The sequence below is a fragment of the Thermochaetoides thermophila genome (genome assembly GCF_000221225.1).
Source record: "Thermochaetoides thermophila DSM 1495 unplaced genomic scaffold scf7180000011806, whole genome shotgun sequence".
NCBI classification, from domain to species: domain Eukaryota; kingdom Fungi; phylum Ascomycota; class Sordariomycetes; order Sordariales; family Chaetomiaceae; genus Thermochaetoides; species Thermochaetoides thermophila.
The window spans coordinates 1,376,832-1,392,493 of NW_006383023.1; the positions used below are offsets into that span (position 1 = coordinate 1,376,832).

A 15,662-nucleotide genomic window follows, 5' to 3' on the forward strand; every position below is an offset into this window, starting at 1 on the left:
TCATTGCACCTTCCTCATCCGTCTTTGCATCTGACCACGGTATACGTTGTAAGCGTTTATTTTTACACTAGTTCACCTAGAAAGTCATACTCTTCTCATTCCACAGCAGTGTGAGACCCCCAGATCTTAAGGTAGACGTGTTGAACGGTGATCTCAAGTTAGATTCTGCTTATCAAGAACGGTATTAGCCAGTTCTTATACCTCCTATAATGATAGGCATGTAGAAGGAAACTATAGTACCTGGTCTTGTTGACAGCTTTGGCCCTAACTCTAAATTGCTGGCCCCGGAAGGGGCAGGCTGGAGCACGTGGGTGAAAGCTGTCAAGATCATATTGCAACTCGAAGATGGAACCATTACAACATATTTCAAGAAAGTCAGCCTGAGTAGACCACTCACCTACCTCGAAGTGTAATGATCAATTCTGTCTACTTAACAGGGAGCACGTGGCACCATTGGGGCAGATGAGGCACATACGAAGCGGAACAGGCGTCATATATCTTTGTTTCAGGCCTTGTATCGCAACTAGCTGCATGAGAAACTTATGCAAATGACCCATATATACACTTCTACATATGTGCATTTGCGGAGATGAGCGATGATGTTCCTGGTTCACGTGAATGAGCAGCTGCTGTAGCTAAGTTGCACCTCACTACCATGCGCAAATCACCTTCAGAACAGTTCGAGTTCCACGTAACTATACATCTATGAAACGATCCCGTCGACAACACATGGAATCTTTCGTGACACGACTTCTGGGCATCGATGGCCTTGACAATCCCTTCGAGATTCACCTATTACTGGCTTGAAGACGATTCTGTTGAGCATGAGTCTGAAATCTTACTAACTCCAAATTGTTACTGAGTGTTAACACCCAGATAGTATGCGGAAATCAGCTATATAAATTTTATCCCTCATGTTTGTATTGCTGAAGTTCAGCGAGATACCGTGGCGCCTTGCTCCCCAACGCCTTCAAGCCGGCATGTACTGAAAGCACAAGAGTCCCGACAAATTACATATAGTGCAACATCTTATCAGGCTGAGGAACACCTGGCCTCTTCTTCTCGATCTTCAACACTGTTTCGATAAACTCCCTGTCAAGCGTAGGGCTCTTCTTGCGGGCAGCCAGCAATTGCGCAGTCTTCAGTACGTTCTTGATCTGACGACCATTGAGTTTCAGCTCGGCCAGCTCCGCAATGTCCCTATCCGTGAGCGAACTCTTCAGGCTTGAGCCTTTGAGAAAGTTTGACCAGATGGTACGACGCGAGACGGAGTTCAGGTCGGGGTACTCGATGCTGACGTGGATACGTGACTGGAACGCGGCATCAATGTCCTCGACACGATTGGTCGTCATGAACATGATGCCTTCGTAGTATTCGAGCGTGCGTAGGAAAATTGATACAATCTTGTTGCGCTCCAACTCGTGCGTGCTGCGTGCCTCGAGGAATACGTCGCACTCATCAAGCAACAGAATGGCATTCCAGCGGGCGACCAGTTCAAGAATGGAGGTCAGCTCACGCTCGACTACCCATGGATCCGAACCCAGTTCTCCCGAAGTAAGCATATGTAGCGGAACCCTGAGGTTCTCGGCGACAGCCTCTGCGGTCAGGGTCTTGCCCACGCCAGGGGGGCCTGACAACAAGCAGATAATGCCCTTGCCCTTGCCTGAGATGACGTCGTCAAATTTACTACCAGCGAGCTGAGACTCGGAAAAAGAAAGAATGAGCTCTTTCTGGTCGGGAGGAAGGACCAGCCTGTCGAAAGCGTGTTCATTCCACTCGATCTCGCTGATCTGATCGACGAAGAAGTCCACCCACTTCTTGTACTTGAGCGAGTATCCGCTCGTTCGTGGACGAGCAATCATCTGGTAGTAGGGAGGTAACACAAACTTATCGTCGGGCAAACCCTTCTCTGCTTTGTACTTGGTAAAGTTCTCTAGGTCGGCAGGAGTCCATTCGTTAACATAGCGCGCCCTAAACGGGCTGAACCGATTGAAGCTGTCAATATCGACAACAATGCGGCCGTTAATCTGGACTTCGACCTCGTTGCCCTCCCGATCCCATGTGATGGCCTTTCCAGTGTACTGCTTGTAATGGTGGCCAGCGAGCTTCTCAAAGATCTCGCCGCGTTTGATCAGTTCGGCTTTCAACCCCTCCTGCTTTTCATGGAAGTGAAGAGGGTAAACCTTGAGACCAGTGATCTTCTTGGTTCCCAAAAACTCGGGAATATTGATTGACTCCATGTAGCGGCCAAACTCCTTGCCATCGTACTCAACAGAGTCACACCGAACCTGCAAGAACTTGCCGCATTGATCCGACATGTACTCGGTTTCGAGCATCTCAAAACCACTTAATTTGCCGATGTGCTTGGACACGACAATCTGTCCTGGTTGGAAGATCATCCAGAGATCTTTGAAACTGACAACACCATTGCGCAGATAGTCCTGGAAGGCCCTGACCTTGTCCCCGATCTCGTAATCCAGGATGTTGTACAGAAGCTGCATGTGCTCCTTTGTCTTCTCGTCTAGGTCGGGTTTCTCAAGGTATTTGGTAAACTCGGTCCTGAGCAATCTGTAAGTAACATGTCCTTGCTTCGGCATATCTTCATACACAACACGAACCATCGGTGCACGAATGGCTTGAAGGGTGCCTCGAATTCGAGTCGAGACAGTTCGCAGACGACTCCGTGATAGCCATTTAAGATATCGGAAAGGGCCTTTCGGAGCCAGGGGCTCTGAATGATGATGCTGTGAGCCTCGAGACTCTTCCGGCTGTCATTACTCTTTTGCTTGCGGACGATGATGGCGAACTTAGCCGTCTCCTCGTTCTCAGCAGCTTCTTCCACATCGTCGGGGCACTTGTCTGACCAGGTCCAGTTGCCTTCTTCATCGGCTGGGCCCTTGTAGATGTTCTTGGCCTCGCAGACGGAGCCTACTGCCACCTTGCGCTTTTCCCCCTCCTTGTTCCCCTCCAACTCAACTTTGGCATCTTCTCCATCCTTCTTTAGATCCGAGTTGTCTTCCGTCGTCTTGTTGTCGTCGCTTTTCTTCTTCTTTGTTCGGCGACCCTTCCATTTCGTTTTCTTGGACTTTTGCGGCTTTGTATCGGCCTCGGGGCCGAGAGTGGACCCGGATGCGGAGGTAGTGCTGGACCCGCTGTCGGGAAGTTTCTCCGGATTGGTGGGGTCATTCTCCCGGTTCTTGAACAAGCGAGCCGAGAGGCCCGAGGGCCAGCAGAGGGGCATTTCGGGGTTTAGCAACGGCCGAAGCAGGCCGATTGAGGATAACACGCGCAGATTTAGACGAGAAAAGAATAAAGATTGCTACTTAAGTGCGACACAATTTGACGGCACGCGGCAACTGAGCAAAGACGAAATATTAGACGTTGACGGTAGGTTGTTGCCTCGAGAGTTGATGTAGAATCGTGGAGGTTTGGACGGCGAGAAGTTGTCCTTTTATCTGCGCACCAAACAGCCTCGGAGGCTCATGTCAAGCAAGTGTTCGGCGAGGCTGAGAGATGCAGGTAGAGCTAGGCAGCGCAGGCAGCCTAGGCAGCCCAGAAAGCTGACGGCCAAGGATCGCATGGAAGCTCCACAATCGGCCAGTGACCCAAAAGCCTTATTGGCTCCCTGCTATCACAATTTGAGCTGCTGCAGAAGCCACAAAAACTACTTCACACTACTGCCTGTATGGGCATGGTTTTGGGAGTTGTCCTCAATTTTCAGATTCGTCATAACTGGCGCTTTCCATGGGTGAGTATTCCAAAGCTTTAAGCAATCCCTCGTCTTCTCCACTGAAATCCTGTTCCCGGATGACTGCAGGTCCCCTGCGTGTGTGCTCTCACACCGACATCAATCACAGCATTTGGCTTGTCAGGGCCTTCCAGCCAGATGATGCCTGGTATCGCGGCTGGAGGCTGAGCTTTCCAGCCTGGATGGTGGATGTCAAGCCTCTATCTCTTCATCAAACCTGATGCTTGGCATGGCCTCATGAGCGAGGTCAAGATCGAGTCCTCACTGCGAATGGCTTTGTTCAACAGATCAAATGGTTTGGAATTGGAACAGGTAATGCAACGGAGATCAAAGATCCCAGTACTCCGCAGGCAAATGGACCTGACACGTCGTTTGTTGGTCAGATGTGACAACGTTCATCTCACATCAGCATCTGACTTTTGCGTCAATTGTCCGCTCACTCATTGAACGATGTTGGGTGCCACAGCTGTCAGCAGTAGACTCTTAACACTCTGCTGCCCATGGGAAGGAATATTGCCAATAAGGGTAGTTCATGAATTCATGAGCGCTACAAGTTCAGTTGAACCGAATCCGGTGAAATTTCTCCTGATCAAAAGTTTGGAGAAGGAGACTGGTATCCGGACGTGGCCTTAGAAAATTTATAGTAGAATTGAGACGGAATGAGTGCGGCAAGCCAACAACTCTTTGTTGAATGGTAAAGGCATCTCAAGAGAGATATGATGATTCTCGAAGTACCTAAGGATTGAACATAATTTCAAAAACCAGGAACTGTGTGAATCAAGCAAAATTACCAGCAAACTGCAGATGCTTCGAAGTTGTTCTTTGGCTCTTGTTCCTTGGGTGTGGCGATCCCCAGAGGCGCTGGAGATTGATCGTTTACCACCCCTCGTCAGGGTAAGGTACCCAAAAGACGTACCACGTGACAGAACGACGACGCGCCAACACCTCAGTTGCTCATACAGATTTCGTACCATTAGCAGAAGCAACAGCGTTTACCTAGCAACGAACTTCAGATTCTTTCCATACCAAAGGTTCAGGCGTCCGGCTATTCATCAAGCCAACTTGGAACTATGGTAGAGTTGGAGCCCGCCTTTTTGCTCCAGCCTGGTGACAGGAAATCCCGAGCACGAAATACATCCCCAGTACCGCAGAGCCAGTACAGTATCCCATTCATAGGAACTTTCAAATTCTCACTGTGGCCTCAACATTTCTGCCAAGAGGTCTGGACCGCCCGATTCTCCCTGGGTTGCGCTGGTTGCAATGCGATGGAGTAGACCCTCTCCACGTTCTCCATCTCGACGTCACAGTTGGAGCTGTGGCAGCACATAAGAGCAAATCCTCGCTCCCGCTTTTGAACCGTAGGGGATATTCGAAGACTTTTGCCTTTTGCTCGTACTCGACTTTTTTTTTTTTTAGGTCATTTGGTCATTCGGTTACTCTTACGCCCCTGGGTAGTTGGTAACAAGAAGCAAAATGGGCCCGCTATCTGCCGTTGATTTCGCAACCTTTTCCCCAAGGATGTCTTCCAACAAGCGGAAGCGCGACGATTCCAGCGGCGGCACAGCAGGCGCCATCCTACCTAGAAGTCTCACCTGTTGCCGCCCTGCCAGCGATGAAGATCATCTTCAGTCCTCCAAAAAGCCGAAGACGAGAAACAGAGGTCAATCCAATCAAACAGAGAAGCGGCTGCGCAGGTGGGGTTCACCACTTCTGGGTTGCCTATAGCGCTCATGATCCGCTAAAACCTTCTGGTCCAGATTCCGGCCACAGCCTCCTAAGTCCTTCGAAGATATCTACCAACGCGCTACCACCCAGCGTTTCTACGTTTTAACTCGCACTCGTCGAGGCACTCCTGAATGCCCGGAAGAGGTGATTGAACTGACAGGCTCGACGGGAAATATATACACCGTCGTGGTTGCGCGTCAACCGAGCTGCAACTGCCCGCATGCCTTAGCAGGAAATCAGTGCAAACATGTGGTTTATGTGTTGGCGCGTGTGTTGCGCGCCCGTTTCGACCTTGTGTACCAACTGGCGCTCCTGAGCGAGGAGCTGAAAGAGATATTCGAGAACGCACCCTCTCCTGTTGGAGAAGATGTCTGCAATGGGAGAGGGAAGAGGAAACCGGTTGAAGGTGACTGTCCGATCTGCTTCTCTAAGATGGAAGAAGGGCCGAACACGGAGCCCGTTGTTTGGTGTCGAGCAGCCTGTGGCCAAAACATTCACAAAGGGTGCTTCGAGACATGGTATGTACCCGCTATTGTTTCCTTCCTTGCCGGAAAAGCACGTTAGTACGCCATCGCAGACGCTTTAACATTAGGAAACAGGGCGGCAACCAAACGGCGACAAGGGGGGAATGCCCAGGTGACTTGTCCGTACTGTCGAAGCGTCTGGGACGGGGACTCAGACTCAATTAGGAAGATCGAGCGAAAAGGAGCACCTCTATCTGAGGGATATGTGAATGTCGCTGCCCAACTGGGTATCAGTTCCCAGAGAGGTGAGTGCTGCCAAGCACTATGCGTCTTGGAGCCTCCTGGCAGGCTGACTTGTCTCAGACTATAGTACATATTCAAGATGGTGGTCGGGTCACCCGAACAGTTATCGCCGCTGCCAATGAGCTGTACTTCGTGGATCATGTACGGGCTATCGGTACCACACGGCCTCTGGGATCTTGTCCCGTATAAAAGACGGATGCGCCAGCAGCAAGCAGATGCGCAAACCTTGCCTTGTGGGTTCAAATATTTATGAGGAGTTCATTTGAATCCCCCTCCCTTTCAATAATAGCTTAGAACCTGCGGCTTCACCCTCAAATCTCGTCATATCTTAGGTTGCAGACACTTGCGGGACAGACTCCGCACGACTCTAACTCACACAGCTGAGGCCTGTCTCATCCTGAAGAGCTTTTGAAAAGGAGGTAAGCGTACTCCACAGGGCCGCGACGTAAACCGGTAGCTTGTTCCTGAACGCTTATGGATCTGTGAACATTTGGTCTGCTACCTACCTGTCGTAGGCCTCACACCATTGAAACGCCACTTGACTTCTTGTATCTTCATATGCTGTCAGCACCTGTTATCGAATACATGAGCTACTAAACTGGCACCAGAAATATTCAAGCCATACCAAGTTTAGCAAATGTGTCGGTGCGGTTATAACCAGTGCCGAATGCATGCAGCGGGCTACCTTACAACGGCTTATGACGGAGGGGTTGTGATGTATGGAGGTGGTTGCTCGTCTCAAGCTTGCTGGAGCAAACAAAAAGTCTATTTCTAGTGCTCCAGGATCCCTTGCCCCCCACTCTGCCAGCATATTAAGTTTTGCAGCGGATTTCCGCAATTTTTAGGCCACCCGAACTTCCAACATTTGCTTGAGCCAAACATTCAGTGGTCGGACCCTTCTGTTACTTCCTTGCTAGCATTGATTGCGCTGTTGCCCCGCATTCATGCCAACTACATTTACAAGCCCAACGCGAACCCACTAGTAACAATCTTCCTGAAACCGACGCAACTTTAACCCCGTCTGTTTTACTTTCTACCTTCGCTTTTTCCTGAGCATCCCCTGTACTTACCAACCGCGTGCTAAGAAAATCTCAGCCCAGCTCTTCAACTTTTTGCAGTAAGATCCCTCGGGCTTTTGGTGAGCCGCCGTAACGTCAGCTACGGCGCTCATTACTGTATCTGGGGATCGAAGGCGGCGAAATGGCTGGACAGGTTAGTGTTTATCCGCTGCGTAGCACTTTGCTGTCTGTCATGTATGCCGCTAACTCACATGCGACTCCCACAAAAGTCTGATTTTGAAATTGTAAGGGATCACATCTATTTTACCCCTTCCGGCCCAGAGAGCTGGCACACCAAGCCAGAATTCCCCTCAGCCGAAGAAATCCTGGCACGAGAATCTGGCCGGGAGAGCTTGCCCGAAAACCATGTCGACACACCGTGGCCCTCGAAAGAGGATTATCTGAAGGCTCAGTATGAGATTCTGCGGCATGAGGCCGTTGAGGGCCTACGCTACTCCGTGGCCACGTACGCAGCTCAATGTCGCCGGAGCCGTCGCGGCGTGATGGAAGACAATGATACCTGTATTTATACCAGGGTAGGTTGCCCCATCGGTCTCATGGATTCCCTTTGGCCTAACAACCTCTTCTTCTGCTCCCTAGGTTCATGTTCGGAAATATTTGATGTGTAACCTTGGTGCGGTTTGTCGGGTCTCATTTTCGACTGAAAAGTCTCACTACCAGATCCCATGGCTACAGTCCAAACGTCTGCTCCCAGGCACTGTTGTTGCACTTTCACCGAGCACCGACAATTTTCAGACCATCTGCAAAATTGCAACGGTTGCTCAACGTCGGTACAAGGATGCCCTAGATCAGGACCCCCCTCTCGTGGACTTGCTTTGGGTCAACCCTCAAGATGCAGTCCTCGATCCTGACCTTGAAATGGTCATGATCGAGTCCAGGAATGGCTATTATGAAGCTGCCCGTCATTCATTGGTCGGTCTGCAACACGCTGCTCGTTGTGAGTAAGTGGCGACGGCGGTTTCGGTTGCGGAGAGCGCAGAAACTGACATAACACTGCTTAGCTCCCCCCTCGACAAGTACCTCATCGGCGCCTGCAAGAATGACGGTTTCCCGGAGTTCATGGCAGGAAACACCTTCATGGATTTGTCCTCACTTGTGCACCGACCACCCGAAGAAGAGTCTACTATCATTGACGACTTGAGGACTTACGACATCTCTCGGGGCCAGCCCAATCTAGGGGACATAACTTCGCTGGACGAGTCCCAGTTGAGGGGTCTCTTCCACATTATTTCAAAGGAGCTTGCGATTGTCCAAGGCCCACCTGGTACTGGCAAGACGTTCACCTCAGTCGAAGCCATCAAGGTTTTGGTTGCAAATCGTCGTCGTACTCGGGCCTCGCCCATCATAGTAGCCGCTCAAACCAATCATGCACTGGATCAAATTCTCATTCATTGTATAGCTGCAGGGACAAAAGTCCTTCGTGTTGGCTCAAGAACACAAAACGAGCTCGTCAAGGAACGCACTATTTGGGAGCTTCGCCAAAAGACCGATATCCAAGCAGAGCAGAAAGTCAGATCTATCGATAGAGAGCTCCACGCGAACGAAGCCAGGATTCGAGCTCTCGTGCATAAACTCTTTGGGGAGGGGCTCCTTAACCCTGATGACCTGGTGGAAGCCGGCATCATCAGCCAAGAACAGAAAGACTCTCTGCAGGATGATTCTTACGAGACAGAGGCAACCCTAGATGAGCGTGGCCCCTTCGCCCTTTGGCTCGGAGATAGTCTCATCCCAGCCGAGGCCATTAGGGATAGTCATATAACTCAAAAGGAGTTCGATGAAACGGATGAGAGGGCTCGCAAAGAGCTTCTCGGATTTGAATGCGAAGAGGAAGACTTGGAGAATATCGGAGATGCGGATGATGAAGAGTGGCAGCTCCGTGGTACGTGGATTCCCATCCAGCATGTCTGGTCGGCCAGGGCGCCAGACAACCTGGGTTCCACAAGACGTGCCGTTGAGAAAGCCCTCAGAGACAACCAAAATCTCTATGAGATCAAGCCGAAACTTCGAGGCGCGGTCTACCGCTACTTCCAAGCCAAGCTTCTCGAGTCCAAAACACCCGAGTTTTCCAGACTTTTGGCAGAGAGAGATGCCCTGTGCAAGGAGCGCAAGCAGTGGAAATTCCTCGGCAACGTGGAGCTAGTCCGCAATGGAAAGTTCGATATCATCGGTTGCACTACAACAGGTCTAACGAAGTACCGAGGTTTTCTGGCAGCCACCAAGCCAACCATTATGCTGATTGAGGAGGCTGCTGAGACTCGAGAAGCAAACATCGTATCAGCTCTCTACCCATCGATCCAGCAATTGATCCTGGTGGGTGACCATAAGCAGCTCGCGCCCAAGTGCGACATTATATACCTCTCAGAGTGGCCTTATAATATCAATGTTTCTCTCTTCCAGCGCATGGTTGATCTCAATATGCACTTTGAAATGCTCAACCAGCAGCGCAGAATGAAGCCGGAACTCCGATGTATCGTCAACCCCTTCTATGAGACTCTCCGCGATCACCCCTCCGTCCTGTCGCCCAAGAATCGACCTGATGTTCCTGGCATGGGTGGCCGCAATTGTTGGTGGTTTACTCATAACTGGCCCGAAGATACCAATCCGGATTTCAGCAAGTTCAACAACTGGGAAGCCGAGATGATTGCTAAGTTCTTCGCATATCTCGTCTACAACGGAACCAGTCCTGAGAAGATTACCATTCTCAGTTTCTACAAGGGCCAGCGGAAAACGCTGGTGAAACAGCTGCGCAATCACCCAGGTCTGGCTGGCATCCCGAAGTTCAATGTCTGCACTGTCGATGCTTATCAGGGTGAGGAAAACGATATCATTCTTCTTTCGATTGTTCGAAGCCCTAGGGACAATCGTTACTGCATGGGTTTCGTGGAGGATGCCCACCGCGCTGTCGTCTCCATAAGTCGTGCCCGTCGTGGGTTTTACATCTTTGGCAACATTGAAAATGCTCTTCATGCAAGCACCGGGTCCAGAGAGCTTTGGGGCAAGATTTACGAGGGTTTTCTTGACCAAGGGTGTGCTGATACCGGGCGTGGAATTCCCCTCGTGTGTGAGAAACATCGGCGCGAGATCTGGATAAAGGATATTGATGATTGGGTGGGTAATGCTGGAGGGTGTGACCTTCCATGCGGTGAGATCCGTCCTTGCGGCCACCCTTGCTCCCTCAATTGTCACCCGTAGGTTATCCCATTTTGTGTGATCGTGAGTTTTGTTGTCGCTTTTCACTAAGCTCTTGGCGATATCATTCTAGGGTTTCTCACAACAACCTCCCATGCGACAAGCCATGCCCGAAGTTACTAGGTTGTGGCCATGCATGCCAGAAAATGTGCAGCCTGCCTTGCCATTGCGACTGTGAAAATTTTAAAGCACTTGCGGCCCAAGACCAGTCGGTAAGGCACGAAATATCCTTAGAGGAGAAACTGCTTCTTATGGGCGCTGAGCCCAGTGAAATGTTGATGACGTCTCTCAGAGAACGCCAGGCTGCTCGGAGATCCTGTCTGCCAGCTACCGGAGTTAACCCTCCTCCTGGCATCAAGCCTGCGCCCACCAACACAGCCGTGCTTCCCACAGTTAACTGGCCTTCTTCCCGGGGTAACGAAGCAAACAATCAGCTCAACTCGTATCGTGACACCACCAGTTTGATTGCTACCCGAGCAGCTTCAACAGCCTCTAGGAGGGTGAGCTTTCAGACCAATATGGAAAGCGACAACAAAAACGAGACTGTAGCCCCAACGATTGCCAGACAACCAGTTGATGGATCTCTCTTTTTCAATGTCTCCCAGCGCACAACTGTGCAGGATGGGCAGAGAGTGAACCACGGCCACAGGTTTGCCGGGAGTGTTCAGAGGGGCAGTAACCAGAGGACCACCACGCGAGATGATATGGCATGGAGCAGTGTCGCAAGCTCAACTTCTTCTCCGATTCACGCCGGTGACTTCCCTCCTCTTGCATCTTCGGCTCCTCAAGGCACAAATAAGAAGGGGTCTGCGTCGAGCAAGAGGTCGAAGACATCCAAACGCAGCAATGGTCAGGGCAACACTAACCAACAACAATCTGCTACGCCCACCACTGCCACTTCGTCGCTTCTCGATGAGCCTCTTATCCCATTAAGTGGCTCATCTTCGAATGGATCGGTCCCTGCTGGACTTCGCGGCATGTCACAACTCTCTCTGGAGCCCCTGATTCCGTCTTCGAGGGGGATTACCGGTGATGGCAATACCAATACCAATCTGTCGAGCACCACACAATGGAAGCAGCCTGATGAAGAGGAGTGGCTGATTGACCTTTGATCTGATGTGTTCCTATTTGTACATGTTACCACATTTTCCATGCTGAAGTGCGACTTCGTTGTTCTTCATAAACGGCCATCAGTGCAAGAGATATTCAGTGCAAATGAAGTTTCAGCCTGACAAAGTTTCCATGGGAGTTGTCATTAATCAAGTAGTTCTTTACCCCCCCCCCCACTCTCCGCTTAGTTGATGTTAAGCAGTGTCAGGATATCGCTCGTGTCTCTCGAGGAAGACTCTGCATGCCTAAATCGTCCTTGGTGGTGAACCCCAGCAGGGGAATGTTTACATACTCAAGAAGTGTCCCTGAGCGCCGTAAACTTCGCCAAGACACGAACAAACTAAACCGTTGCATGTTGTGAAAACTGCCCTGATGGCTACTCTGCTTCTGCTGGTCATTTAGGTCCTAAACCACCTGGAAGGAAAGGATTACCCTATTTACACTCACTGGCCAAACCTGACTAAGGGTCCTTAGCCTAGCCAAGCCAAACGTGAGTTAGTAACTAGCAAAGCGAGAATCTAGCGCCCGTAAAAGTACTAAACGCAGTGTGGCGATCCAGCTAGCCTTCCTTAGGTGGGTTCGGGTTTGGTTCAAGACTTATGGATTTGAGAGACCAGAATTCTTGCGCAGATCCAGAAGCACTGCGGTCGCCAGTTGTTCTGGGCAACTGTATTGCTGACCGAGGAACTCTTTCTCCTCTTCCTACGAGGAATTAATCTACCTTGTATATTCAAGCCTTTCTTTATTTCTTAAGGGTCCTTTGGTACCTCGTCAGTATCTCTTGGCCAGACGGCCATTTGGGGCCGCACGAGACCTTTTTTGTTGGTCCTTTGTGCCCGGCTCCGCTTTTCCCGTGCGATATCCTTATTGATCGTAGCACGCTGGGGCTGGCTTTAAACCTACTGTTTTTAACTTATACGCGTTCCCCCTTCATAGATATAACCTATATTTTCGAAGATTCTAAGTATTTCTTCTGTTAGTAGTTACATAATATTGTTCTCTAAATCCTATTAGTGACGATCCACCAAGCCTTCCTGAGATGGGTTCGGATTGGGATCAAGGCTTATGGATCTGAAAGACAGGAAATCTCACGCAGATCCGCAAGCACTTTAGTCACCAACTTAATTTGCGCAACTGTTTATACTGCTGGCTGGGAGAGGCAAAGCGGCCATTAAGGCAGTTTTTAGAACCTGTCCTTATTCGCGAGATTATGCAGTATGGCATAGCGAGTACCCATTCAATTGACAGCTGCGTGCGTTTCGACGGTGCTGGGTCCAGATGGCGGAAAGTTAGGATGTTGTGCAGTTCCTCTTATCGGGGATAATTGGGCAAATATTGCTGTACGTGGCCTGTAGTCAATGGGGGAAAAGAAATCATTTAATGAGCAGTGTCCAACATGGAGACAGTGAAGCGACATGATTATGCATTGCTAGCAACCGAGTTGAGCGCAATTCCTCAAAATTTCTTTAGATGACCTTCACTCCGACGCCATGCCCTTAGGGTATTAGCTTAGCAACGCATTTCATGGGTATAACATTGCCTACCGTATCATGATGCAGTCAACTAGCACCTTCCTTTCCTTCAACCCGTCTGCGATCAAGCACAACCCAGGCCAGACAGAGAGGTAAAGGATCCTATACAAAATTAAAAACATAGCGACCGCATCACGGCACGAAGGCGTATAAACAGCCCCATATCAGTATTTCCTCCGTTCAACTCGTCATTCACACACTTATTTTGTGACGTGGATCTCGTACCCAATCATCACCTCTGTGCTGGTACCGGTCCATCCTCTCGTGCCGGCAATGGAGATCATGATTCTCGACGTCGGGTCAATGTACAGATCCGAGATGACGCCTGCCTTGGGTGGACCTGGGATAATGATAAACGGCACCTTGCTATGCTTGAACGCTGCATTCTCCCTCAGGTCGTACAACCGCAGGATATCATAGCTCGCGCACACCAGGTGTCGCCCGTTGACCATGGGCCGCACGCACGACACTGGGCCGCTGCCGTTGGGGAATTTGAGTGCGCGTGTGGGCTCCCAGGAGGAGGTTGCCTTGTGGATGCTGTATTCCTCAACTGTGCCATTGCGCCGGCCCGCGTAGATGAAGTTGCCGTCGATTGACCAGCATGCGCCCATGCACCAGGGGGGCACGCCACGCCGGTTGTTAATGCGTGCGACAGGGTTGGGCATGCGGCGGTCCCAGATGCGGATTGTGCCATCAATGGCGGCGCTGAGGAAGGTTGTAGAGGAGCACTGAGTGGGGTCGTTGTGCGGCGGGGGTTGGGGTGCTTCAACGATGAGGCTTGGCTGGGTTTGTGATTGTTGGTCTGCGGAGGACTGCTGCGGTTGCTGTTGCGTTTGTGCTGCATCGTTTGTGCTGGTGGTTTGAGTTTGTTGTCGGTCGTCAGTGACAGATGAAGAAGCCTGCTGCTGCGATTGCGAATCTGTAACTGTTAGGGCTTGACTATCTGATTGCCCCTGAACGGTCTGGCTGCTCATGGTGTCGCTATTAGAGACATGAGATTCCCCTCTGTTGGTACCAGTCCCCTTCTGCTGGGCTGATTGCCCGTCTTGTACAGTGGAAGACTCCAACTGCGTTGTTGACGGCCCGTTAACGTCAGTCATTGTGAAATCACCCGAGTGATCCAGTGTGTTGTTGTTTGAGCCCTCCCGAATTGCCATATCCATTGCCCTGGTAAAATCGTCGTCCTCGTCTCCAAAACCTCCGCCTCCACCCATGGTGTCATTATCGCCAAAAAGCGATCCGGCGGGGCTGCCAAAGATGGAATCGTGATCGTCCGAGCCGCCGGTTTCCCCGCCAGCTCCCGAAGTGCCGTTAGCGGTGTTGCCCCCAAAACTGTTGTCCTGCCCAAATAAGCCGGTAATCCGTGGCCTCGTATCACCGAAGAAAGTATCACTCTTTGTTGCGGGTTCGCCTGCTTCGGCGGGTATCGGAGCACCGCTCAGCGGACGCCACTCGATCGCGGAGATCTGACCAGCACTTCCCTCATAACGGCGAATAACGTTGCCATTGTTGAGGTCCCAGTCGAGAACAACCTTATCCCAGCCGCCACTCAATACACTCTTCTCGTCAGGAGCAAGCTTTAACACACTAACGGCGTTTGTATGTCCATCCTTGAGACAATGTATTCTTTTGCCTTCATCGTGACGAACACTCATCAGGTTGATTCCACCGCTCTCCAGGCCGCTAAGGAGCCATAACGCCCGACTATGAATGGCCAAACTGTAAACTGGAGACAGAATTCTATCCTCCGGACGTGCGTTCGGAGGGGCTGGCTCCTCATTTTCCCAGTAGCTCATGAGCACGCCGGCCTTGACGACGCTATCGACAAAGGGATGGCGCTGGGCGACTGTTAAAAGCTGCTTGCCGTTAATGGTTGCCATACCGTCGTACTTGCGTATATAGCCATCAGAGCCTCCGGTCATCCAATAGCGCAGGTCCGGGGTGATGGCCATAGCATTGATGCTGGTGGCTTGAGGAGCGGCAATAGTAGGCACGATATCGTAGAGAGGAGCGTCAATATACTCTTGGCGCAGGATGGGTCGCCATTGGCCAGCAGTCTTTGGCGGTGCTTGCGATGCTGACACACGCGTCGTGGCATCTTGAGTGGCACCGCCATCGGGAGCGGTAGGCTGCGCATCGTCTTCGGCTTCCGCGTCCACGTCGGGCTCTGCCTCGACTTCTGCTTCCTGCTCGTCCTGCTCATCCTGGTCTTCCTCCTCGTCCTCGTTTTCATCCTCGACTTCATTGTCTACCTCCATGTCATCACCAAACTCCAGCTCATCTTGCTCATTTTCGGAACTCCCATAGTCATCGTCCATGCTGGCGTTAGAGAGTTGCGCTGTTGTACTTTGAGTAACGAATCGCAAATCGTGCGTGGATATCTGGCGAACAGTTCAATATGCAGGACACTACCGGGTCTGGTTAGGAGCAAAAACAAGAGGGGAAAATAAAAATGCGGACGCTGTGAACAGGTTGCTCAAATCGATCTTCACAGAACGTCACTTCAGACGTT

At 50.9% G+C, this 15,662-nt stretch overlaps 3 protein-coding genes across 3 annotated transcripts; 1 reads left to right on the forward strand and 2 right to left on the reverse strand.

Moving 5' to 3' along the window:
- Positions 1 to 1,010: 1,010 nt before the first annotated feature.
- CTHT_0004010 (uncharacterized protein) lies at positions 1,011 to 3,241 on the reverse strand (the record flags this gene model as incomplete). The annotated part of the gene is made up of 2 exons (XM_006690881.1): positions 1,011 to 2,559; positions 2,619 to 3,241. The coding sequence occupies 2 exons, from the start codon at positions 3,239 to 3,241 to the stop codon at positions 1,011 to 1,013; spliced, it is 2,172 nt and encodes a 723-aa protein (XP_006690944.1).
- Positions 3,242 to 7,440: 4,199 nt separating this feature from the next.
- CTHT_0004020 (helicase-like protein) lies at positions 7,441 to 11,620 on the forward strand (the record flags this gene model as incomplete). The annotated part of the gene is made up of 5 exons (XM_006690882.1): positions 7,441 to 7,452; positions 7,529 to 7,834; positions 7,980 to 8,260; positions 8,321 to 10,444; positions 10,801 to 11,620. The coding sequence occupies 5 exons, from the start codon at positions 7,441 to 7,443 to the stop codon at positions 11,618 to 11,620; spliced, it is 3,543 nt and encodes a 1,180-aa protein (XP_006690945.1).
- Positions 11,621 to 13,350: 1,730 nt separating this feature from the next.
- On the reverse strand, positions 13,351 to 15,468 carry CTHT_0004030 (putative transcription factor; the record flags this gene model as incomplete). Its single annotated transcript, XM_006690883.1, has 1 exon — positions 13,351 to 15,468. One exon carries the CDS (start codon positions 15,466 to 15,468, stop codon positions 13,351 to 13,353), a length of 2,118 nt encoding a protein of 705 aa, XP_006690946.1.
- Between the last annotated feature and the right edge of the window lie 194 nt (positions 15,469 to 15,662).